The sequence below is a fragment of the Rhodamnia argentea genome, chromosome 5, assembly GCF_020921035.1.
Source record: "Rhodamnia argentea isolate NSW1041297 chromosome 5, ASM2092103v1, whole genome shotgun sequence".
NCBI lineage: Eukaryota > Viridiplantae > Streptophyta > Magnoliopsida > Myrtales > Myrtaceae > Rhodamnia > Rhodamnia argentea.
This window is the reverse complement of record NC_063154.1, coordinates 25506216-25533304: the sequence shown is the minus strand read 5'-3', so window position 1 is coordinate 25533304 and position 27089 is coordinate 25506216. Positions and strand designations below refer to the sequence as shown.

The following is a 27089-nucleotide window of genomic DNA, read 5'->3' as shown; positions in this document are numbered from 1 at the left end:
TGTATCTTCTCAAAGTGGCCTCGGTTCATTTGGAGTGAACGAAGAAAAGGGCACCAAGAGCAGCGGCGGTCTTGTTGGGGTGGTCTCATTTCTCTGCCATGGAGTCCGAGTTTGGTTCTCGGCTTGACTTCGAGTTGGAAGATCCGCTCGTTTCCGCTCCTGCCAAGAAAAGGTCCTTTCTCCCACCCCATAAGTTCCCCTTTTGATATTCTTTTATCAGCGCTGAGTTTGTGTTTCGAATTCTTGTTATCCACTCGATGAGGGTAGGGCGAGCGACTAGCTTTATTCAGTGCGGACCTCTTTGGGTCAAGTTGTTACGTCTGATGCACTGGATGCGTAGTATGATTATGGCATGCTATTAAGTTGCAGTTTAGCTTTCATGGGTCAGATCATATATGTCCTAATAATATCATGGCCTCGAGCAGGAAGAAGGTCATTGGCTTGGATGATCTGTTGAGCGACTTCTATAAAGAGAAAGGGAAGCGTGTCGCGGGAGCGGCGAAACGGAAAAGGGTGCTAAAGCATGACTCCGACGAGGAAGATGACGCCAGAGAAGCAACTTTGTCCCATACCCTTGATCAGTATCAAAAACAGGTGGATGGATCTTTTTCCCCTCTTGTGCATCTTAGGATCATTTTCAACTTTTGGATTGAGTCCGGATGTGTGACGGTTATGCTCTCTATTTGTGCAGATGAAGGAAATGGGTGGTGAAGATGAATTATCCCACTGGGGACTGCAAGTTTTTGGAGTTCAGGTTTCTCGTTTTCGCATTATCTAACATCAATGTACTTATGCGCTTTTTGTTCACAATATCAATAGGGTGTTGATGCTAGCACATAGTGGCATAATCAATAATGCTTGGTTCCTCTCTATTTCAGAAAAATCCACCAGCTGTAGTTTTACCTGAGCTCGGTAGCTGTGCTACTTTCCAGGCTCTTGGTCATAGCAAACATAATTCATTGGTGGAAGTCAGTAAACGAGAAGGTACTCTTGTTGCTTTCCATTCTGCAGCTGCATTCAGTGAATGGCATTTTTCTAGAATCTAGGTCAGCTGCGTTCACTAGTTGATACAGCAATTTTGGATTCGGATAGTGAGGTGAGGAAAAAGATGTTTATGGTGGATTTTGCACTGGTGCAGAATCCGACTTTTTGGAAGGACTCCTGGTGAATGGTTGGTTATCCAAGCTCATAACATTTAGTGGTCATCTTGAAATGGCTCTTGCAAAATGGACTTTCCATTTATGTGAGTTTATATATTTACATACTTTAACATCCTGCAAATATCCGGTCCTGCGTCTTGCTCTTTAATATATCTGGATATCTTCCTCTGTCAGTGATGTTTGCATCAGAAAAGAGATTGAGAACTTCGGCATGCGATCTCTGGTGCGACGTACTCTCAGGCAAAAATGAGGTTGACTTACTGCTTCTTGACATCAAGCAAATTTCTCGTGCTCAATGTTAAGATTTGTGCTTGTTGATTGTTCTCGTTGTTCCTGGCCTTTGCTGATTAGGGAACTTCTGCACCCATCAAAATAGACTGGCTCCCTACATATTCTGAACTGGAAAGAGCCCTTAGCATATATGGATTCGTGTTCGTCTTATCTGATGCAGGATCTGTTGATATGGGTAAGCTCCTAAGTTTAGGCTCATTGCATAGTCGGACGAAATAGTCAACATGTCTACCCTTAGCTTCGCCTAGGGAGAGGTCATTGTGGTCCCACCGGCCGCGGGTGAGGCGGCCTCACCCAGATCTAGCGAGGCCACGATGGCCTTGGGCAAGGCCTTTGTGGCCCTGCCGGCCACGGACAAGCGACCCTTGTCCAGTCTGGCGAGGTCCTTTGCACCCTCATATGTGGCCACAAAGGCACTCAGACGAAGGTCCTTGCCCCAGGCCTTCGCTGCCGGCGAGGGTTGCTGGTGACCCTCACTAGCAAAGAAAAAAGCAAAAAAAAAAAAAAAAAGGACAAGAAATAATTAAAAGTATCCGCGTCAATATAGAAAATTAAATAAAAATCCATGTAGGACTATTTGCCCGAAATAACACTCAAATGATCAATTTTACAGGCATTTAAGTAAGCGGAAAAAAAAAAGGTTATGGTGCTCAAGTGACTGCCATACAAAAGTTATGGTACTCTTTCTATTCTTATCCCAAAGTTAAGAGGGTTGTGGATTGTTTTTGCTGGCGCTTCTATCAGAAGAAGATTGCTCGACGAGGATGTCAAGAGTTCAAATTTGTTTAGACATTAGCTTTTCTCTTCCGAAGCAAAGTCATATTTCTCCCATTGACCGACTTATTTATCTTCTCTGCTAGATGCCTTTACATGTATGTAATTGCAACTTAAATCATTAGTTTATTTACTAAATATGGACATATGATCTTTAGTATTTAATAGTTATTTGCAGGTATCTTTATCCAGATTCCAAGCATGCTGGCCCATCTTTGAATATTCGAGCTTGGATCAAATTTGTGGCCGCTTCTTGTCAAGTAAGGTCAGTCATTCTGGATTCTCATCTGAGTCAGTCATTTCTAGAAGCCATATGTTAAGCGTGACAGGGGTCTTTACATTCTTGAAAACAAGAAACTGGGAAATGTAGCAAATAGTTTTTAACCCGTATTTTTGGGCCATCAAATAGATTTTAATAGTTTATCTTGATGATATTATTTTCTTATTAGAGCTTGCATTTCATTTCTTTTTCAGGAGTAAATGGCCTATTTTTTCAACTTCAGAAGCCGAAGAATTAACTGAAGTGTTGATTTGTCTGTTTCTAGACCGCCAACTTGAAGGCCTTTCAATGCTTCTGTATGAATGTTTGTTATCAGTAATCAGTTACTTTACCCATGAGGAATGGAGCACCAGCTGCAAGAAAGTAGCGAAATCTCTTGCTAGCAGGTTACTGGCCACTGCTCTACTCTTCTTTCTAGGCCGAATAGTTAGATTTATTCTTTCAGTAAGGAAAAATGTGGAAGATCGTATGTAACAGAGTCTCATTTTGCATCTTCCTCCTCTTAAGATGTCCTCTCTGGTTCAATCAATCACGGCTTCATGCCTAGTTTGCTTGTTTTTTAAGTATCTCTTGCTCTTATTGTTTAGACATGAAGCCAATACCTTGCTTTGGCTTTACTTTTTCAATGAAAAACAATTTGGTGATTGATAATGGCTGTTCTAACTCTCTGACCTCTGTATTATGTTGTTTGCCTTTGTACACAGTTCTGACCTTTTGACACTCTACGTTTTTATGCAGGTTATCTATGGACCTGAACTGCTTGCGTGCTGTTGAGTGCATTTCTGGCATTGATGCTCGTAGCAAGTGCCTCAGAAGTGAAGTTGCCTATCGGATGCTTGTAAATTTCCTCGATCATAAGGCAGGCCGCCTTTCTTCTTTAATATCTGCACCCAACATGCTTTGATGAGTAAATAGCGACAGCTCTTTTTTTTGCCCTATCTATTTGTCATTTTGATTGTAATGTGCTTTAGAAGAAGCTCAAAGACAACCTTATTGCATTTGCTTTTCATTGTCATGCCTGCATACATATGTTGAGCATGATGAAAAAATGCAGATTGGTTGCAGATGCATTCTATTCTGCTTTTGTTCCTAGTTTTCTTGTAAGACAACAAATGCAGGTACTGAATACGTATATCATTAAATAAAGGTCGTTCAAACTTGTCTAGTTGACAAATCAGCAAAAGATAGTGTAGATCATGAGCATGTTTTAGACGCTTTATCTGCACATTGAAATTTTAACAGATAAAATGGTTTGGTAGGATAGACATGATATCATTAATGTCTTCCTAAATGCATATATAAAATGTCTGTGCAGTGAGATATTTCTTCATTCATTGTCATTTCAACCATATAATCTTTGGAAAAACAACCAAAACTCAGGAGGCAGCGGCAGATGGCACCATGGTGGCACCAAATTGTTTATAGAAAACATTGCATTCACATTCTATCTCATGTGCTTCTGGCCATTAGAATCTTCCCATTTACTAGTCTGGTACTTTTCTTCAGGCTGCAGATGAAAAAATCCTGGCTTCGCTCATATCCATCAATGTGAAAGAAAAAGGTTGTGATCTTTTCAGAATGTACATTTATTTGGTTTTAGCGGAGAATTGGCTCTTGTTCAACTCAACTTTAGAAGATAAAGCAGTGATCAGGGAAATGTGGGATCTTTATCTGCGGAACTGTTCCTGTCTAATTACCAGCACAGATTTGAGATCGTATGCGGCAAAGGTATGTTATGCGTTGCTGATGCCATTTTTGCCTGCTTTTAAAGATCTCGTCTCTAAAGACGCCTTCATGCTGTGCAGGTTCGAAACAGAGCCTTGTATCTTCTTCAAGGTTCTGTCACCAGATGACCTCTACAGAAGTATGTATTCTCCATCCATTTAAAAAAAAAAGGAAAGGAATTTGCTTGAGGAGTAACTGCTTGATAGGTTTTCCTATTTATATCGTCGATCAACTGTGACACTTGGACAATGTAAATTAGCTCGGAAGTCTATAACCTGACGAACTCCAAACATGTGATTGTGCATTTGACAAAGAAAGAGCACAATTTCATTCTAATGTTATCGCTTGTTGGTGCTTACTGGATAGGCTTGGCACCGTAAACTCCATTGTTGTCTCCTGGAATCATTGAACATGTACGGTAGCACAGAATGGTTCTCTGACATGTTGCTTTTCTCTCGGTGCTTCAGGAATCTGCACCGATGTTCAGGGGAACTATAGGTCTGTCTTTATCATCCGCATTTAAATATCTTTGGATTTGCTAGAGCGGGAGGGGCGAGCTAGCACTTGAAAGTCGATCTATTATTCTTGAGCCAGTGCAATTGCTGGGGAGTTGTGGGTCCGGTGAACCCAACTGTTAGCGTGCCTTCTTACGGTTTGGGTGTTTGGTTGGTCATCATTTGGAGACCCGAGCAGTCGGTTTCGCAAACTCGTTTGCTGGAAGAACATTGTTGATTCTGTTTTGCTCCCTCTCTGTACATTGATGGTAAAGTTTTGTATGGTTTGACCCTGGAGGGGCATTCCTGTGATCCTCACTCGTACAAATCAGACTCGTTTGTTCAGCAAGATGTGCCGATAGATTCGATTGAGAGATGAACGGTTCAATTACTCATGCTAAGAATTTGCATAGTGAAGGGATAGCCCCTGGATCGGGGTCCTGGAGAAAAGGCACGATTCGAGAAGTTTTTCGCGATTACTACGTGTTTGAAGAACTGGATACGATTTAGTTGTAAAGATGTGAAATGCTGTCTAGGTCGTAGTAGCACACTTAAAAGATGTACTTTCGTGAGACAATCAAAAACTAAAATGGACCGGACACATGAAGCCAAGATTAAATAGTGAAATTAAATTGCGATGAGCACAAACGTCCATTGTTTTTGCGAAAAGTGGATAATTTAAAAATGTTTTTTTAAAAATGATTGTTTATATCTATTATAAAAGTCAAAAAGTCTATAAAAATATTTAAATATAAGTTTTTGTCAATGTGAAATTATTTTCGATTGGTTAATTATGTCAAGCGATATAAGAAATCATTATTTTTAAAAAAATATTTTTCAATTCATTTTTGGGATGATGACGTAAATGGTCCTTGAATTTTGCCCTAACGAGCAATATGATCCATGTACTTTTAATTTGACAAATGTGATCTCCGAACTTTAGCTCAATATGCAATGTGATTCTTGAATATTTAGTTTGATGAATATGATCTCTAAAATTTTGGAGCATGTTCGACACGTCAATCTGCGTTTGCCTGCTATGAATTGCCATTGTTAGTAGAAGTGGATGGATTGGGATTTCACGGTAATGACACTGACTTAGAAGCTGCATTTGGTGTTTTGGTCAGTTTGAATGCGCATATGTCTGTTGGCCAATGCTTTTATTGTGATGCTGCTGATTTTGACCTGAATAATTTGGTGTCTTGAATTCTCTATGGTGATTCTGTTATGGAGAATTTTTGTTCACAAAACCACTGTGTCGTCCATTCATTTGCCATTGGTTTTACTTGTTATAGATTTACCCGTCACTAACACACGACGCAAGGGTAGCGTAAAATACGTTCTCCGCCACTCTTGAGCTCCTCAGGTAGCCACACCAATTTCGCGCTACGAGCGAGCACGTCGTACAAACCGTTTATTGCAAACCGTTTAGGTGTCCTCGTTAATTGCTTATTGGATGAACAATTCACAACTTTAAAGCTCCCGTAAATGCCAAGTTATGTTTTCCGCAATCCGGCCGGCGTGCTCTATTATTGATCAAAACGAAAAGAACATACAATTTTTTAAGAGACATACACGCATTAGACGGTACTTAAATTGAATAATTGTGTCACACAAGAGACGAAGCCAAAAAAAAAAAAAAAAACATTTTTTCGGTTTCGTGGTCATCTGTCGTTTTCCAATTTCTCTCTCTCTCTCTCTCTCTCTCTCTCTCTCTCTCTTCAATTTATGTATATGTTGGGTAAGAGAGAATGCATCGCACATGCGAGCCACGGGATTGCAAACTCTCACGCCCCCAAGTCTAATACTAATCAAATCTCCATCTCACGTTCGCCACCCACCTTGTGCTTCCACCCTTTTTGCTCCATTTTCTTTATTATTCCATTAACCCTTTTTTTTAATTATTGCCAAATTTTTAAAAATATATATTTTAATTAGTAAACCCCTTTGCACTATGCTTTAACGTGTTAATATTTTTTCTTTTTTTTTGGGGGGGGTTGGAGGGGGCCCTCCGGCAATCATGGGGAGCATTCACGCTTTTGCGGTGTGTAGACAGAACGGAATAGCTCGGTATGATCGAAAAGAGGATGAGGTAAGAAGTACTTCTTGAGTTGGAGAAGCTATTTTTTTAACTTCTCAAATTGGGAAAAAATAACTTCATAAATAGAAATTTCTTTCAGAAGTAAAATTTTTTGCCAAACGGATTTCTAATTCAAAAGTTACATTACCAAACGGATTCTGCTCCAAAAGCACTTCTTGAGCAGAAATCCACTTCCAAAAGTGTTATCATGCGCAACCTTGTTGACAAACTCACTTCTGGATGTTTAGGCAATTTTTTTTAGCAAACATGTGACAACTTGGGTACACTTAGTAGTTTTAGAGAAAGAGGAGTTCATATATTGCTAGCTGATGTTCGGTGCACTTTAGACAACGGGTGCTTAACGTGACTCAGCAGGTGCAATTAGGTTTATACTCGTGTTCGGATGTAGTCTTTTTTTGTGCGAAGAACCTATATCAACCTACAATTAACACTCATATAATTTTGATCGCGTTTACTTGAAACACGCATATATACAAGTTCAACAAATGAAATTGACCAAAACCTCGTTTCCATTCTAGACTGAAAACTATGAAAATAGGAGGAAAGAAAACTGTCTTCACTTCCCTAGCTAAATAGCGAAAATAGATCGACCGCGTTTTCCAATGAAAAACAAGGGAAAATTACTAAAACAGTGTTAAATCTATTAAAATTGTGTTAATTTATTCTTAAACTTATTTTTTCGCTGGTTCAGTCCTAAATTTTTTACAATTGTGCCAAGTTTGTCCATCCGGCCATTGATGATCGGAAAAATCTGATGTGGAATCCTAGTCAGCACCGGCGGACGCTACCGGTTGACATGGCCGCTTGGAGTTTCTAAAAAAATTTAAAAAATAAAAAAATAAAAATTAAAGAGACTTTCCCGACGTACTTTTCCCAAATTGAGATCTTCCCAAATTTTTTCCCCAGATCTTGACATTGCTTGACGACGCCTTCGTCCGATGCTCGTCCGACGACGCCTTCATCCAACGCTCGCTGCCTTCATACGACGCTCACCTGACGCCTTGGTCCTGATTGGCTCGATGCTCGCTTGACGCTTGCCAAAGGCCTTCGCCCAACGCTCGCTAGATGCTTTTATAGTTAAGTGCCCATACTGTCTTTGCTTGAAATTCCCCTGGTTCCTATTATTGGTCATGGTTTTGGTAGGATTTGTGGCTGGATTTATTCATTACTTTGCTGGATTTGTGGCTGGCTGTAGAAATTTATCATTGATTTGCCTTGCTCTTCTTTTTTAAGTTTGATGATCGACCACATTTTGATTTGTCATTGCTTTGCATTGCTCCTTTTTTAACCTGCTTACGATAGTACATTACTGAGCAGGGCAAGGCGTGGCAACATTTTGATTTATGCGCTGGATTTGCTTCTCGTTTGTTCATTTCAGTGCTAGATTATTGTCGATAATATTCTAAGAATCATAGCAGAGGCAGCAAACAATTGCTTTCTCATAGTTGGTCTAGCTTTTCAATTGTGGAACTTCTTTCTTTACTGTTGGTTATCCATCAGAAGGCAGTATCATTCTGATTGTCGTGTACGTTCCTTCGTTTGTACATTAAAATTCACTGATATGGCGAATATACTACATCTTTACATCTATGTTCCTTCGTCTGTACATTAAAATTCACTGATATGGTGAATATACTACATCTTTACATCTATGCAGGTTAGGAATGCTCCGACTGGTGTTGATTCTGAAAGCACAAATCACTGTCCCGCTACAATCATCACAATCCATGAAGACATTAGTGAATTAGTCACAATCGATGACATCGGTCCCCCGATACATGTGTTTTGTTATTGAGGCTTGAAATGTCCTCTGCAAATAGTAAGGATGAAGGAGAATCAAGGCTGAAGATATCACGGCTGTCCGAAATACAATATTAGGGAAATACAAGATCAAGCTTAGCAATGTCGGAAAAAAGACCAGTGTCAAGGCATAATGAGGATGATGCCAATTCGATGGACGCTGAAGTTAGAGCTCTCAAGGCACAACTGAAATGTGTCAAACAAGATGCGACAAAGCTAAAGAAACAAAATTCGACATTCAAGACAATGCTGGTTGTGTCATGGGTGTTTATAGTAATTTTAGGAAACATGTTATTTGAAAATATGAAGAAGAACGATGAAATGAACTTGCCATAAGGTGTGTCATGCCCCGAAGGAACCATCCCATCAGAAGACCACAAAATCACAATAATCGTTATGTGATGCCGTTGACTTCAAACGTGAAGCGACTCGAGCTGCGGGCATGAGAAGTTTGTGCCAATACATCGCGAGGAGACTTACTGTCGATTTTGAGATGCATTTTTGCTTTTGCCAGGATAAGGACGAGACTTATTGTACCGCCTAAACTTTGTTGTGATGGCGACCCAAATCTCTCTCTCTCTCTCTCTCTCTCTCTCTCTCTCTCTCTCTTCCGATTGTGCTAATGTTTATTTGGTAATAGATAAATTTTTACTATTGCAAAATGAAACACACTCCATCAGAAATTTTCAGTCGGTACAATCTAAAATTTGAAAACAATTACTAAAGAAGATATTTTGTACTTGAAGGGGTTTCGGGATTGTCAAAACACAGCGGAATATATTTATAAACCAAAACCCTAGACAAGACCCATGCGTATATTGAAATAAATAGAAGTTTAAGATGTACATTTTACAGATCGAAGATAAATTGACGATCGGTTGTGTCTGGATTAACTCCCCAAGTATTGTGCCTCTACCGGTATCCACACACACGAACCGAAGTCTCCAACTATCCAAGTACTAGCTTACAGATCTTGGAGCTCATCTTACTTAATTGCCTTTGATCTTTGGGACTCTCTCAAATATCTAAAAACAGAGAATGATTCTCTGTCTTTTTCTCCTTCGGGTTTAGGATTTTTTTTCCCCTCTATCTCAAGGGATTATAATTGTTTATATATAGCCTCAATATTTACGCGTAAAAAAAGAAGTGATGTCGAGCGATTCGGGCGCGCCAAACCGTCTATCTCCAATCGTGCGTTTAATCGTTATCTCATAACATTCATGATCGCGTAAATATTTAAAATAGGAGAATAAATTAAAATCTACTTCTTAAGTAGATCAAGGCGCAGAGAAAATATGAACTCAATTTCCTATTGTGTGCGACCATGTAGGTTCACTAAACATTAGCAGTGTGCTCAAAACTCTTTTTAGCCCACAAGTCATAAGCGGTCTCTAGCAACACATTATGACTACCTAAGTATAGTGAATGTCGTTTTTCGACACAACCTAATCCACAACTAATATTAGAATATCAACCTTGATTAGTTCTTAGGACAGACCGCTAACAGTACTTCCACATGCAAGCTTTGTTGATTTTGTTGAGTTGGCAATTATTCATTATCAATTAAATAATGATCGCCATTGCTTTGCCAAAAGTTAGGTTCCGATCGGAAGTGTGGGGAATAGTTTTCAAAATAGTAATTATACTTTCGTTGTAATCCAATCGGTTTTAATATATGATACTAAGAATTTCTTCTAATATTTTCGATTGCACCACTGTTCTTTCTCGACATAATTCGAATAGACGTCCCTTTTTAAAAAAATTACTATGCAAAGGCGTCGATCGAGTGAATCCTCCTGCTTCTCGCCCAAATGCAAGTGCCCAAATGTTTCCCAAGTCCAAAGTGAGGTGCTGATCCCTTCTACGCATGTGAAGGACCCATGAATTAAGAGGTCATAAGTCATAACCACCCCTTTCCTTAAATTTGTAGAATGGAAAGCCGCATGTTAATTGCTGAGCTGGTGTACATTTTTTGTTCATGTCCGATATTTGGTTGACATTTGTTTCCTGAGTTGAATTTAAAAAATAAAAATCTAATTTGGGCTGAGCGCAGATCAAAAGGCTAGTCTTGAAGTCCTGTGTCGCTTTCTTTTGACAAAGCAACTCGTAAACAAAAAACAGTGAAATGGAAAAAATGAGGATGAATGATGAAGCTTTTATTGGTCTCTGTTGACAAATGAATTTTAGTCACCCTTTTTGCTGAGTTTGATGATGCGTTGAGTGGAACAATAAAGGAAGCAATCGAAGCATATCGAAGAGTGTGAAAGGTCAACTCCAAATAAAAGGAGCAAGGTGAGATTTCTAATTTGATTTTTTATACCAATTGGGTGACAATAATTGAGGAAAATTAGCATAATAAAGACATGAACCGCGTGATCGATTTTTCCACAAATTACATGAAATTTTTCACCAGCGGCAGCAGGTGAAAATCGAATAGGGAAGCTAGACTAGAATTCAAATCAACAACGTAGTTAGAGAAAACGAAACGCGAACACTGAGATTTATACGAATGCTAAGTAGAAGTTAGTTCATTTATTTGAAGTTACAGTTCTAACTAAGATTTTACCAAGTTCATTATTAAAGAAGAAGAAGAAGAAGAAGAAGAAGTTGTTACCAACAGCAACAGATTTTCCCGAGAAAATCCTTGTGGTCTAACAAATCAGACGCCATTGAAAGTCAAAGCTCGAAAATGTAGAGAACTGAAAAACAAACTTTATTATTTTAAAAGGGCCGAGGGAGGATATGGAGATATCTCTCTGAACCAGCTCTCTCTCTCTCTCCCCAAAATCTCTAAGCTTCCATGGCCGAGCATTACAAGAGATAATCGGCCGTCCATCCCAAGTTCTACTTTCCTCAGCACCATCCTTCTTTTTCCTATCATTGGATAGTCCGAGGAACACTGTTTTCCCTTGCTTCGCAACTGAGAAGTGGGAATCGCAGTTTTATCTTGCACCATTACCACCATCGCCCCTTTGCTTCCGTTTGCTAACCAAGACTTGTTGATGTTCCACGTACTCTGTGGTGTTCAATGGCGGGACTGGAGAGGATGTAAATTGGAATCATCGAGTTGAGTGCACACCCTCTGCACATTCGAGTTTTATTCACAATCTCAGGTGTTCGTGTGGTCTCCATTTCTCCCATTGTTTTGTCGTCAATTGATCTCTTTTTTACCATCGATGGCTGAGCAGGTGCAGTTAGGTTTCTACCCCTGCGTTCGGATGTAGAAATTTTTTGTCCGAAGAACAATCTATATCAACGTACAATTAACACTAATTGGATTTTGGTTGCATTTAATTGAAACGCGCGTGCATGCTTAACCACTAATAGAAGAGGTAGGTGCTACTCTGGGTTTGTGTTTAGCGAGGGGTAAGAGCCAAGAGGACTTTGGGTAGGATAAGCTACCTTGCGTGTACACTACGTTGGATGGAAAAATGGGGTTTTTGCAATGAAGTGATGGAGTCGTAGTAATTCATTTAGCGTGTTTAGACAAAACAAATGAAATTGACGAAAACCTCATTTCATGGTATCATTAACAACGGACAATTTGTAAGTGTCTTTATTAGTGTCCACTTAAAAGGACCCAAAGTATCTCGGGGCTTAAATTTCTATCTTTTCTTTATTTTCCTTTTCTATTCATCCCTATTTTGCTGTGAAATTAGAGCTTGTCTTCGAGACCGAGAATTTGAAAAAAAAAAAATTACACTCTCATAGCAACGCTCTTCATGAATGTTAGTTGTTGTAAGTATGGAAATCCAAGTAGTATGTTAGACCCGTATAAGCACCTAGACATTCAATCGTGACCTTCCTTGCTCAACGGTTTAGTGTAGGTGCTGATGAGGGGTCGTGTCACGTTCTGTTCGCACTCTATCCCCTATCTCTTCAATGTCAGTCATCTAAGTAAGAAGCGGGCTAAAATGCGACATATCCGACCCAATACGAAAACTGCCTTGACCGGTTTCATTTGTTTGTTTTGTTTGTTTGTAACATTCCGTAGTTTCTTTTTTCTGCTGGCGTAATTTACGATTAGAATACATATATATCCTCGTTCCAAAATATTGCGCAGTTGTAGGCTGTATTTGGTCTCCTTGATATGGTTTGGGGAGGAAATCACCATGTACATTGTCTAATTCGAAGCAATTTCAGCGCTGTTGAGATGTTCTTGTTCTAGTCATTTCGTGATTGTCTCAATGATTTCACTTTTACTTTGATCATGGACATGCTTTTTAGTTGTTCTGAGAGTTAGACTTTCGTCCGTAATTTTGGATGATTTAATTAAGCCAATTAACACGATCTAATTATGCTTCCTCTATGACAACTGTACTGGTTCACTCGGTAATCTTATTTATTTCTGTCTTGTATATTAATCAGTATCTGTAATTACTATTGATGTTAACTTGGGGTACTAAATGATCTTAATCAGGGTCGTTAAACATCTCCTCACAAATAAATTGTCTAGTCCAAGCAAAATAAATTGTCCATCCGACACCATGACGAAGAATCCGACGCTCAAACAGTTGCCGAGGAGCAATGACGAGGAGGACAAGCCGCATCCTTTGAAGCCAGTCGGTTGCTCCTCGAAGAATCACGTGGAGGGCGAGGATGGGTCCAAGAGCAAGCGGCGGAAGCCGGTGAAGCTTGTGGATGAGGACAAGGATGAGGATGGAGACGGATGTGAACCCGAGGCTGATCAGGAGGGTGGGCAAGAGGAGAAGAGTGCAAAGAACGTGAAGGAAGAGGAAGAGGAAGAGGAGGAGGAAGCCGGTGAGGATGCAAAGCCGGTTGGCAAGCCGGTGAAGTTTTCCGGCAAGGCGATGGCGAGGAAAAGCCATTACATTGCGTGCATTTACAAGGGAGATCAATATAAGCTCGTGAGTCTTTTCCCAATGAATTGGCAATTGAAATCCATCTCCTTTTCCATAGGATCTAATCCAGGATAAATGCTTAGACAACTTAACGTTATGATCCTCTTTGGAAAAAGAATCTTCACCTCTTGCCTTTAAGCAAAGTTGGAAGTCCTTACTTTCCTACTTCTTCAGACTTTAGTTTAACTTTTCTTCTTTTCGTATTGTGGCTATCATTCAGGAGGATACTGTACTTCTGAATCCCGCTGAAACAGGTCATAAACCGTATGTGGCTATTATCAAGGTAACTATCCATTTTTGTACATTGCCTCTTTGGGCTCAGAAATCTCATTCCGAGTTACGTGAAAAGTATTAGTGAACATGCTAATCCAATTTAATTTTCTCCACTTTCCTTCCGAATGGTTATCATTGTGAGTTAGCATAGGAAGTTCTGATGGACGACACCATGTTGAACAAAAACACAAAATCTTGAACAATATCAAACATATCACTCTTCTACGATGCAATAAGTATTCGTGATGCTTTTGTATCAAGGAGTTCTACAGGTGGTGAGTTATGGTGGTTGGTTGTTTTTTTTTTTTTAAATAATGCCTTCTCTCTTTATTATCTTGTAAAAACTTTGTTTCTTTTACAATTGTCGTAGAAAAGTTTGTACCCATGGTTGCTATTATGTTTTCACGAGCAATATTTGGTTACCCATCATGTGATTATATATATAGGATATTATACAAACGACAAACGGAAGCATGATGGTCACTGCGCGCTGGCTCTACAGACCTGAAGAGGCAAAGATAAAGGGAGGTGGGGGGAGTCGGCAGTCGCTTGACATTAGGAAACTCTTTTATAGTTTCCATCAAAACGACGTTCCCCTAGAATCTGTGATGCACAAGTGTCTCGTCCACTACATTCCAGCTCACAAGCAAATCCCTGATCGAAAACAGAGCCCAGGTTTCATAGTGCAGAAGATCTATGACCCTATTGAAGAGAAGTTGTGGGAGTTGACCGACAAGGATTATGGAGTAAACATACAAAAGGAGATGAATCTTCTCCTTCAAAAAACCTTGCAGCGGTTGGGAGATCTGCCGGATTTGGAAATAGAGGATGATCATGCTGATCAGGATGATCAGTTGAAGAGAAAAAGGTGAAAAGGAAATTCTCGTTTCCACCAATAGCATCCTTTAGGCTTCTGGTTGCATCTAGATTGGCCCGCAAACTCTAGTTACTTTGTTTCTGGAGAATAATGTGGTTCATTTTTAGTTTTGTTCTGGAGAAGTAGAAATATAGCGAGATGTGGTTATGGAGGAAATTTGCTTCTGGTGCTTATCGAACTCGCTGTGATGAACACTTTTACCAACTTAAGAAAGTTCATGAAATAAACACTTTTTCCTTGGTTGTACCAGTAACTTTGGCTTTATTAAATTTACCGTTGGCATTCTAGAAATTCTTGAATTGTTTCTATATGTTATATTTCTTATTTAATGGACTAATTACCTACGTCATGGTCACAGATGGGGGTGACAAAACCAAGCTGAAAACCCGAAGTGAAAACCTGATTGAACCAAAGATTTCACGCATTTCGGTTCGGCTTGGTTTGGTTTTCGGTTCAGATGGTGGAAAAATAAATTGTCTTTTTCCGGTTCAGTTCATTTTAATCAAACCAAACCGAACTGAAAATCGCTCCTCTTCTTAATATTAGCGATTTACAAGATCTCTCTCTTCTTTCTCTAGACAATACTTGCTTTGTGAAGATTTCATTGACAATAAACCTGAAAAGAGAGTAGAAATAATCGGCGAAATAGCTGCTATCAACTTATGGTTTACTTTATGATGTTGAACTCCTTGATCTCCTTAGTCAACTCGCCGGGGAGTTTGGGATTGACTGAGGATGCATGTCTTTTGTACTCAAAAGTACAAAAGAAATATATAGTGGTGATTTTTTTTACCCATGGGCAGGTTTAGGACTAGAGTGAAGATTGTAGATTTCTTTACACAAAATAAAAAAGTTCAGAGAAGAATTAAATAAAAAACTAAAATTGAATTTTTTTTAGAGAATTAACACCTTGATTATCCTATGACTGTACATAAACGTAATAATCTACCTTGAAAACTGATGCTCACACGGTTATTAATGCCGCTCGTGAAAAGTTCATCTATTCCACTAACTGTGTTATTATATCTATTAGATATGCAAGAACCCCAATTTTTAACCCTTAGCTAGAAAACGAATAGTATTGTAGTTAATTGCGCAAAAGATCACAGGCACTTCCTCATCTTGGGTTAGCCACTAATGCGTAGACATGATTGTGTGGACTCCGTACATTGCTGGTGTCGATAATCTCATGTCCGGATCACCCATCCGGTGTTTTGACTTGTGTCTTACCCCATCGTTGAGGGTACTCAGATATTTCATGAATCCATAATTTACTTATTTAAAGCGGCTTCCTCTTTATATAGAACCAAAAAAAAAAAAAGATATTGGAGGCGTAGGACATGTAGATTCCATGCATGGCACCCTAATTTGTCTATCTGCAAGATGCCGGAGTCAGAAACCACTTATTGTTGATGAATAGCGCCATGAACTATATTAGAACTGTCCTAAATGCATGTTATTAGGACAGAAAACATATGATATGCATCTAGGACAGCATGAGACAGATCAATAAACTTTGGTAGATTGTCTGATGAAAGGCATACATTTTCTATGAAATTGTACCCGATTGGAATAATCAGGTAATATAAAACAAAAGTAGTGCTTTTTATGCAATCTAACGGTGAGATTTTGATTACGAATTGACCTAAACATCTAAAGATACATAACAGTTGCTTGAAAATGTTAAGTTTGGTGCTTGCATAACGAGGAGTGAGCACATAGCGGATGCCAGAATGACAGAAAAACTTCTTCGTCTCTTCGTCATGTGTTTGCATCACACCATCCTACGTGACGACATGGCACATGCCGAGTCTCAATGAGGAGAGATCTCAATAAAGAACTATCTTTCCTAAGTTATTAAACGTACAGATTTTCTGTAACAAAAAAGCATGGATTTGAAATTTGGCGAAACGTTGGGTTGCACCATAGATTAGGATACTCATTCAAGAAAAAAAGCCACTACATAACATATCCTCCCATTGTTTTTTGTGAAGGCTAGCCGAAAGAAAGAGCGATTAGTCCATCCTGTGCACCATTAATAAACCGATAATCCTTAGGTTTTTCTCAAGCTTTTCTATGGTCAAGCCCTTGTCAGAATTGAGCAAAAATATAAATCTGTGATGCTTACCTGGCTTCCTATTTTCTGCGTCACGCGGTTCTTAGCCAAAGAAACCAAGAAATTGCCTCCTAAAGTCTCACAAAGTTGGTCTCCTCAACTCTGGAATAGGAGTTCTCGACCCAGCAGTATTCCGATCATCCCTAAAACCATGAGGACATTTCCATATTCTAGCAATGCTTAATTACATATGAGACGGTTAAGCATACCGTTTCCAAGAGGAACATGTCGTGTGAAGTCTCGTCATCCCAAATGAGCACGACCGCTCGGACACTTTCCTCGGACTTGTACTTCGGGAGCTCCCCCAAAGAAAGCTCTCCTCCATTGGGCAATTCTCTTGTGGGCTCTCCCACAAGCCTCACAGGATGATAAATGGACCAACCAATGATGAAGATCAAGTGGTGGGCCTCCAAAATGGCATGGCACCCGTCCTCCCACACTTGCATTGCTCCTAAATCTTTCCATCATCAAGCAAAATCTGAGGCAGCTTGCCCTTAAGGACATGAGCATCTTGGTACAACGTGACATCCCCACCTTTCCTACGTGGAAAGTATGTGTTTGGGACACCCGCATAGTTGGGCCTAGCCCCAACACCATCCTTGTAGAAGGGGTTGTCATTGACCGGCCTGAATTGAATGGAGATGTGAAGTTCTGAGTAGAGCTTGAGGGAGCTCCCGAAGTTGCCGCGGGAACCAGTCATTGATCATGTTGGCGCACATGATCTTAGCCATTGGGATCCCCACGACCCTAATGAGCTCGGCCCCGAACACGTCGTTGTCCGTGACATGGAACTCCACTTTCACCATGGGGTGCACCACGGGAACATGGGAGCCACTCGTCCCACAGGGGTTCATTGGGTTCGGGCAACCATGGCACCCGCTAGGTAGACAGAGAGACATAGGCATCACTCATGATCATTGAGTGCATCCCCGAGGAGTAGGCAGGGACAGGCCACTGCATAACGCAGGCTCGTAGGTTTTTCTCAAGCTTTTCTATGGTCAAGCCCTTGTTAGAATTGAGCAAAAATATAAATCTGTGATGCTTACCTGGCTTCCTATTTTCTGCGTCACGCGGTTCTTAGCCAAAGAAACCAAGAAATTGCCTCCTAAAGTCGCACAAAGTTGGTCTCCTCAACTCTGGAATAGGAGTTCTGCAAGGAAGAAAACCGACCGCGAAGGTGTTATGTTTGCATCCAAAAGCATAATCTCGGATTGCATTTTGCCACATTGACGATACCTTCTTAAACTAGGTGTATTATAGTTTAACCCAAAAGTGACGGTTTGCCTCAGATGTCCCTCATTTTCCTTAAAAGCTCTCTCTATTCCTCACCGGTGACCAGCCACCCAACATCCGGAAAAAATTTCAGGCCTTTACCTTGACCCACGAGTAGCATATGATAGTTCAACAGGGAGGCTTTTGGAGGGCTTCCCGACATCCATAGGGGACGTACAAACTATGGTTGTAAATATCTTGGACTTGGAGTGTACTTTCACTCTCTATTTGAGAGTTTTGGCTAGTTTTAGCCGGAAGTTCGCGAAAATTGCAATTTTTCTCTCCTTCTCCCTCTGTTTTCTCTCCCCCTGTTCGTTCCCTCTTTGTTCTCCTTCTACTTTCTTGCGTGTGTACATGAGAGCAGATGAGGGAAGTGATGGTGGTGGGCGAAGAGATGAGTGATCGTAAGTGAGAGGACGACTGGAGGTAATGCGAACGTGAGAATAGTGGAGTGGGTGAGATTTGGTGGTGAAGGAAGTAGAGGTGGCAAACAGATGGATTGGGTCAGGTCAGGTTTGATTTGAGTCGATATATGGTTCGATCCATATTAACCCATTTAACTCGCCTTGACCCATTTTCATATAGTACAAATCTAACGATTCATACCCAACCCAACTTATACCCCACTCGACTAGTATTACTTAAATACTTTGATATTTAAGTAAATCATGAAAGAGTTGTTTCGTACAATTTATTAAGAAAAATGCTATTGTTAAAACACTTTCATGCAATTGAATTTTTTTAAAATTTTTTAATTTTTTTAGAACCAATTAATTTCTTTTTTTTTAAAATTAGTTTTTTTACAATTATTATTTATTTTTAAGAAAATTATTGTTTTATTTATTTTTATTTTCGTTTTTCTCCCGAGGCCAGAGACGGCGATCGCGGCAGTGGGTCGAAAAAAAGTTTTTACATTTCTTAATTTAATTTTTTTCTTTTACTTATAAAAATAAAAAAAAATAAAATTAACATACTTGAGGCCTATTTACAAGTGATGGTTGGAAAGTTGCAAGCCATGGGCCGAAAATGAATTGAGTTAAGACTCATATTTGAATAGGCTTCGCAAGCTTAGACCCACATTTTGACTCATTTTTAAAATTTGCTGAACCCATATTTGACCCAAATAGCGATGAGCAAAAAAGACCGCCCGGAAAGGGACCGATAGTCCGGTTCTCGATTTTAGAAGGACACGGTCCGATTACTGGTTCCTAAAATTAGAATCGGTGACCGGGTGATCCGGTTCCCGATTTTAGGGCCTAGGACCGAATCGGACCAGTCTTTTTTTTAAAAGTAAACCTAATGTTTACTTGTTTAGGCTTAGGGTTTGCTTTCTTTTTTGAGCTTCGAATGTTACTGTCCAATGCATTGCCCATAATGCGTCCATCCCCATCAAATATCGTGAAATGTTATTGAATTGCTATTGAGATTTTAACGTTACAAATACATAATTTTTTTACGAACACAGGTTCCTTGGAGCGGCCCCGGAACCAGACCGGATCCATGGTCCGGTCCGGTTCCCGGTTTCGAGGATGGCCAGTTTGGTCCGCGGTTCCGAAAAATGGGAATCGGGACCACTAGTCCAGTTCTCAATTTTTTATGAGAATTGGATCGGATCGAGAACCGCTCATATCTAGATCCGAGTGAATAAAAAATGGTCAAAGACCCATATTGACACCTCTAGAAAGAAGTGATGTCCAGTGATAGCGAGGAGATGGAATGAGTGAAGTGTACTTGAGGGAGGAAGTGAACGTTAGTGGGATGGGATTGGCTGAACCAGTGAGAAAAAGAAGGGTCAGGCTGGGCCCTTTGCGGTTCAGTCTGCAGGCCGATCCGAGGGCTGGTTTGCGGTCCGGTTCGCCGGCTATTCTTTTCCTTTCATTTTTTATTTTTAAGAAAAGAAAATTGCCTACTTATATATTCTTGTCTTAATTGTTTTTTTTTTTTTTTCTATTTTGGCCTTTTTAATATTTTATAAGAAAAATCTAGCTTGATCGACAAAATTAGGTGTCAACCATCATCAAAACCATGGTCTCACGAGAAGACTTCTCAAAGCCTAAACTCCCTATATGAGACAAATCATCAAGCAGCAGCAGCAAAAGGCAGAAGAAAAGCTTGAGAAACTAGGCTATTAAGGGAACCTTGCAGTCTTATAAAGCAAACTTATGGGTAAAATTGCAATTACATACGAGCAAGTAAGCTCTCTGAATGAGAGGTCTGTAAATGAATCCCCAGTAAATCAAGAGTTGCAGCACCGCCTTGTTCTAAACTTTCAAGCAAAAGTTAGAGTATTGTATCCACAGCTTCAGACTTGCAAATAGGAGCACACAAAATCTGCTAGCAAGTGTATTAGGTTAAGTTGCACAACAGGACCTGCCTGCTTCTCCTTTCCATCCTGAAATTAGTAAAAACTGCGGACGCATGTAAACAAATATAGTTGATAATGAAAAAAGAAAATTTAAAAATACTAAAAGAAGCACTACACTGAATAGAATTAAAAGGATCAATAATTCACCATTGCGAGGTAAGATCTCTACAATGAGAACTTACGCACTTCTAAAACATTATCAAATTATACAGTCACAAAACATATGAATAGATTACGATAAAACTCAAGTGGACCCTCACAACCCTTTTATGTGTCCCCTCTTTAGTTTTGCTAAAATATTGAAACGGTTGATCGCTGCCCTTTTCTGTCCCCTTCAAATCGGATTCTTATGGTCGGCGCAACCATGGATTCAAACAAGAGTACCCACCATCCCATGACCACCAATTCAAAATGGAAGTGGTAGATCGCCGCCACGCCAAGCACAGATCAAATGTTCTTGCTAACAAAAGAATAGTGTCAAGAAAATTTCTTTCAGCTTGGAATGGACATGAGGACTTTCTGCAAGGATCAGCATGCACGTGAAAGCGAAATGTGTGCAGCTGCGAGTAATAGATATGCAAACATTAAGATCCGCCGAGCATATGTCAGAAGATAGTCCGTGTCCATGGCCACGGGATTGGATCAAGGGTTTACACATATTTTCTTTGTCTCTTCATTCTTCTTGTCTCGAAGATCAGGAATCGGAAGGGAGACAATGTCTGCTAAGGTGTAACTTCCCGCGGGGCTTCAAATGCAACTTCCGCTCTTATAGGTAACGAGTTAGCTAGACAATTCCATAGCGGAGACGCCGAGCAGGACAAGACAGAAACTACTAGCCACGTTATTAAGCTACTCATTCAAACTAAAGATCATTCAGCTCCAAGGATTAGACTATGATCAAGACCTGACACAACCTGTAGAACTTCCAGACCTTCTAAAGTGTCTTAAGAAAGTTGGCTCGGTCTCGTCTTTGGAGCTTCCCAATCCAAGTCTTCCATTTCTGCCGCAGCCCCATACCCATGCCTGTCTCTTGGACGTGAGAGCAATAGAATGTACGCGCCCTCCCGAAACTGACACTGGACATTCCCCTGCTAATCCGTCGACCACCAGCAGAAGGTTCTCGGGCCCTGGCCTATCAAGCTGACAGCTTTGATTCCATCCCCAGGATAACAACTTTTTTCGAGGATTCTGAGGCTGCATCCAATGATGCATACTTGCAAATTGCTAAGGAATAGCCAAGACCTGATGTTATCGATATGGGACATACCCTTTCCTGTTAGACACCATCCAAGATCAACATTCATCTAAAGTGAAGAATGTGGATAAAAATTAAATGAAGCTAACTCTTAAGCCAGTTGGCAGAGGCCACCCTCACTAAGTAATTTGTGCTCAATTGTCGGCTCATCCTGCTCTCAACTCAATGTACTTAAGAAGAGAAAAATGAGGAAAACTCTTACTTAATGCTAAGAACTACGGAATGGTCAAGCCCACATGCAATGTCCGAAACTTCAACACCGCTCAGCTCTTCAACTAAACAAGGTTCCAATAATATTGGCATATCTTTCTCCTTGTCCATGCCTTCTAAGACCCGCTCCTCTGCAACTTCTTTGGCTGAACTTAGACCCTGTATTTCTCTGGCAGACATACTGGCAGTAGATTCCAACGTAGACCTCCAATCTTTCCTGACCTACCATCAGCTGAATAGCCCCAGCCAAATAATTTTGTATCCTCAGTCCTTGCACCCAGAAAGTTCTTCATAACATTATCAATGACATATCTTCACATAGCATGAAGTGACATACATGCTCACATCTCTGGTATAGCCACGGGGACGTATACTTTCCTACCTTAAGAACACAGTCACACCAGAACCATCTTTTCTCCAGCAAGTGCATCTACTCTAGAAGGTGTGACATCTTTCCCACAAAGTGCCGACATCTCCAATGGCCGCTGATACAACACCGGAAGCAAATGAAGCCTTAACCATCGCCTTTTTTCCAAGCCATGCACTGGCTTTGGCTCGTTCCAGGACTGCCTGACGTGACCATCGCGTAAAGCCGATAAGGAACTTTACTACACAGGCAAAAACAACCAGCCATATGAAACACCAAGCACCCATTGAAAGTCCAGCAGATTCTTCATCACCTAGCTATCAAAATTTTTTAACTACAATTTAAATAGTTGGATCCAAATCTGAAATTAAATCAGCCATCAAACAAATGAAAGAAAAGAAAACGACCATGGAGAGAGAAGTGATGGCAGGCGAATTTTTATCAAATTGTCACCGTAGCGAAGAATCTGTGGGCCCGGCCCATTTACTGTGTATCTTCTCAAAGTGGCCTCGGTTCATTTGGAGTGAACGAAGAAAAGGGCACCAAGAGCAGCGGCGGTCTTGTTGGGGTGGTCTCATTTTTCTGCCATGGAGTCCGAGTTTGGTTCTCGACTTGAATTCGAGTTGGGAGATCCGCTCGTTTCCGCTCCTGCCAAGAAAAGGTCCTTTCTCCCACCCCATAATTTCTCCTTTTGATATTCTTTTTATCAGCTCTGAGTTTGTGTTTCGAATTCTTGTAATCCACTCGATGAGGGTACGGCGAGCGACTAGCTTTATTCAGTACGGACCTCTATGGGTCAAGTTGTTGCGTCTGATGCACTTGATGCGTAGTATGATTATGGCATGCTATATTAAGTTACAGTTTAGCTTTCATGGGTCGGATCATATATGTCCTAATAATATCATCGCCTCGAGCAGTAAGAAGGTCATTGGCTTGGATGATCTGTTGAGCGACTTCTATAAAGAGAAAGGGAAACGTGTTGAGGGAGCGGCGAAACGGAAAAGGGTGCTAAAGCATGACTCCTACGAGGAAGATGACGCCAGAGAAGCAACTTTGTCCCATACCCTTGATCAGTATCAAAAACAGGTGGATGGATCTTTTTCCCCTCCCGTGCATCTTAGTATCATCTTCAACTTTTGGATTGAGTCGGGATGTGTGACGGTTATACTCTTTATTTGTGCAGATGAAGGAAATGGGTGGTGAAGATGAATTATCCCAGTGGGGACTGCAAGTTTTTGGAGTTCAGGTTTCTCGTTCTTGCATTATCTAACATCAATGTACTTATGCCCTTTTTGTTCAAAATATCAATAGGTTGTTGATGCTATAGGACATAGTGGCATAATCAATAATGCTTGGTTCCTCTCTATTTCAGAAAAGTCCACCAGCTGTAGTTTTACCTGAGCTTGGTAGCTGTGCTACTTTCCAGTCTCTTGGTCATAGCAAACATAATTCATTGGTGGAAGTCAGTAAACCAGAAGGTACTCTTGTTGTTTTCCATTCTGCAGCTGCGTTCAGTGAATGGCATTTTTCTCGAATCTGGGTCAGCTGCGTCCACAAGTTGATTCAGCAATTTTGGGTTCGGATAGTGAGGTGAGGGAAAAGATGTTTATGGTAGATTTTACACTGGTGCAGAATCCGACTTTTTGGAAGGACTCCTGGTCAATGGTTGGTTATCCAAGCTCATAACATTAAGTGGTCATCTTGAAATGGCTCTTGCAAAATGGACTTTCCATTTATGTGAGTTTATATCTTTACATACTTTAAGATCCTGCAAATATCCGGTTCTGCGTCTTGTTCTTTAATATATCTGGAGATCTTCCTCTGTCAGTGATGTTTGCATCAAAAGAGAGATTGAGAACTCTGGCGTGCGATCTTTGGTGCGATGCACTCTCAGGCAAAAATGAGGTTGAATTACTGCTTCTTCTTGACAACAAGCAAATTTCTCGTGTTCAATGTTAAGATTTGTGCTTATTGATTGTTCTCCTTGTTCCTGGCCTTTGCTTATTAGGGAACTTCTGCACCCATCAAAATAGACTGGCTCCCTACATATTCTGAACTGGAAAGAGCCCTTAGCATATATGGATTCATGTTGTTCTTATCTGACGCACGATCTGTTGATATGGGTAAGCTCCAAAGTTTAGGTTCATTGCATAGTCGGACGAAATAGTCGACATGTCTATCCTTAACCTCGTGCAGGGCGAGGCCATTGTGGTCCCACCGGCCCTGGGCAAGGCAGCCTCACCCAAATCTAGCAAGGCCGCGATGGCCTTGGGCAAGGCCTTTGTGGCCCCGTTGGCCATGGACAAGCGACCCTTGCCCATTCTAGCGAGGTCCTTTGCACCCTCGCTTGCGGCCACAAAGGCCCTCGGACGAAGGTCCTCGCCCCAGGCCTTCACTGCCGGTGAGAGTTGCCTGTGACCCTCACTAGCAAAGGAAAAAAGTAAAAAAAAAAAAAAAAAAAAAAAAAAGACAAGAAATAATTAAAAATGTCCACGTCAATATAAAAAATTAAATAAAAATCCACTTAAGACGATTTGCCCGAAATAACACTCAAATGATCAATTTTACAAGCACTTAAGTAAGCAAAAAAAAAAAAAAAAGTTATGGCGCTCAAGTGACCGCATACAAAAGATATGGCATTCCTCCTATTCTTATCCCAAAGTTAGAGGGTTGTGGATTGTTTTTGCTGGTGCTTCTATCAGAAGAAGAATGCTAGATGAGGATGTCAAGAGTTCAAATTTGTTTAGATATTAGCTTTTCTCTTCTGAAGCAAAGTCATATTTCTCCTATTGACCGACTTATTTATCTTCTCTACTAGATGCCTTTGCATGTATGTGATTGCAACTTCAATCATTAGTTTATTTACTAAATATGGACATATGATCTTTAGTTTAATAGTTTTTTGCAAGTATCTCTATCCAGATTCCAAGCATGCTGGCCCATCTTTGAATATTCGAGCTTGGATCAAATTTGTGGCTGCTTCTTGTCAAGTAAGGTCAGTCATTCTGGATTCTCATCCGAGTCAGTCATTTCTAGAAGCCATATGTTTAGTGTGACAAGGGTCTTTACATTCTTGAAAACAAGTAACTGGGAAATCTAGCAAATAGTTTTTAACCCATATTTTTGGGCCATCAAATAGATTTTAATAGTTGATCTTGATGATATTATTTTCTTATTTGAGCTTGCATTTCATTTCTTTTTCAGGAGTAAATGGCCTATGTTTTCAACTTCAGAAGCCGAAGAATTAACTAAAGTGTTGATTTGTCTGTTTCTAGACCGCCGACTTGAAGGCCTTTCAATGCTTCTGTATGAATGTTTGTTATCAGTAATCAGTTACTTTACCCATGAGGAATGGAGCACCAGCTACAAGAAAGTAGCTAAATCTCTTGCTAGCAAGTTACTGGCCACTGCTCTACTATTCTTTCTAGGTCAAATAGTTAGATTTATTCTTTCAGTAAGGAAAAATGTGGAAGATCGTATGTAACAGAATCTCATTTTGCATCTTCCTCCTCTTAAGACGTCCTCTCCGGTTCAATCACGCATTCATGCCTAGTTTGCTTGTTTTTTAAGTATCTCTTGCTCTTATTGTTTAGACGTGAAGCCAATACCTCGCTTTGGCTTTATTGTTTAAATGAAAAACGGTTTGGGGGTTGATAATGGCTGTTCTAACTCTCTGACCTCTGTATTATGTTGATTGCCTTCATACACAGTTCTGACCTTTTTACACTTTGCCTTTTTATGCAGGTTATCTATGGACCTGAACTGCTTGCGTGCTGTTGAGTGCATTTCTGGCATTGATGCTCGTAGCAAGTGCCTCAGAAGTGAAGTTGCCTATCGGTTGCTTGCAAGTTTCCTCGATCATGAGGCAGGCCGCCTTTCTTCTTTAATATCTGCAGCCAACATGCTTCGATGAGTAAATAGCGACACAGCTCTTTAATTAGCCCTATCTATTTGTCATTTTGATTGTAATGTGCTTTAGAAGAAGCTCAAAGACAACCTTATTGCATTTGCTTTTCATTGTCATGCCTGCATATAAATGTTCAGCATGATGAAAAATTGCAGATTGGTTGCAGATGCATTCTAGTCTGCTTTTGTTCCTAGTTTTCTTGTGAGGCAACAAATACAGGTACTGAAGACGAATATCATTAAATAAAGGTTGTTCAAACTTGTCTAGTTGACAAACCAGCAAAAGATAGTTTAGATCTTGAGCATGTTTTAGATGCTTTATCTGCACATTGAAATTTTAACATATAATATGGTTTGGTAGGATAGACATGATATCATTGATGTCTTCCTAAATGCATATCGGGTTTGATATTAAATGTCTGTGCTGTGTGATGTTTCTTCGCTCATTGTCATTTCAACCATATAATCTTTGGAAAAACAAAACTCAGGAGGCTGCGGTGGATGGCACCATGGTGGCACCAAATTGTTTATATCACATTCTATCTCGTGTGCTTCTGGCCATTGGAATCTTCCCATTTACTACTCTGGTACTTTTCTTCAGGTTGCAGATGAAGAAATCCTGACTTCGCTCATATCCATTAATGTGAAAGAAAAAGGTTGTGATCTTTTCAGAATGTACATTTATTTGGTTTTAGCAGAGAATTGGCTCTTGTTCAACTCAACTTTAGAAGATAAAGCAGTCATCAGGGAAATGTGGGGTCTTTATCTGAGGAACTGTTCCTGTCTAATTACCAGCACAGATTTGAGATCATATGCGGCAAAGGTATGTTATGCGTTGCTGATGCCATTTTTGCCTGCTTTTAAAGATCTCGTCTCTAAAGACGCCTTCATGCTGTGCAGGTTCGAAACAGAGCCTTGTATCTTCTTCAAGGTTCTGTCACCAGATGACCTCTACAGAAGT

The 27089-nt window shown here is 40.3% G+C and overlaps 1 protein-coding gene across 1 annotated transcript; it reads left to right on the top strand.

Annotated features, from left to right (window-relative positions):
• The first annotated feature begins 98 nt into the window (after nucleotides 1-98).
• LOC125315271 lies at nucleotides 99-27007 on the top strand. The gene is made up of 12 exons (XM_048279723.1): nucleotides 99-172; nucleotides 426-594; nucleotides 692-754; nucleotides 879-984; nucleotides 1139-1243; nucleotides 1335-1411; nucleotides 1512-1626; nucleotides 2418-2490; nucleotides 2700-2891; nucleotides 3244-3364; nucleotides 26730-26881; nucleotides 26995-27007. Exons 1-12 carry the CDS (start codon nucleotides 99-101, stop codon nucleotides 27005-27007), a joined length of 1260 nt encoding a protein of 419 aa, XP_048135680.1.
• The last annotated feature ends 82 nt before the right edge of the window (nucleotides 27008-27089 follow it).

Bases quoted from the DNA above. Each gene is read 5' to 3' on its own strand.
- LOC125315271 (XM_048279723.1), top strand. From the start codon at position 99: ATGGAGTCCGAGTTTGGTTCTCGGCTTGACTTCGAGTTGGAAGATCCG. The intron at 595-691 runs GTGGATGGATCT...CTATTTGTGCAG, and splicing joins TTGATCAGTATCAAAAACAG to ATGAAGGAAATGGGTGGTGA. The intron at 2,491-2,699 runs GTCAGTCATTCT...TTTCTTTTTCAG, and splicing joins GCCGCTTCTTGTCAAGTAAG to GAGTAAATGGCCTATTTTTT.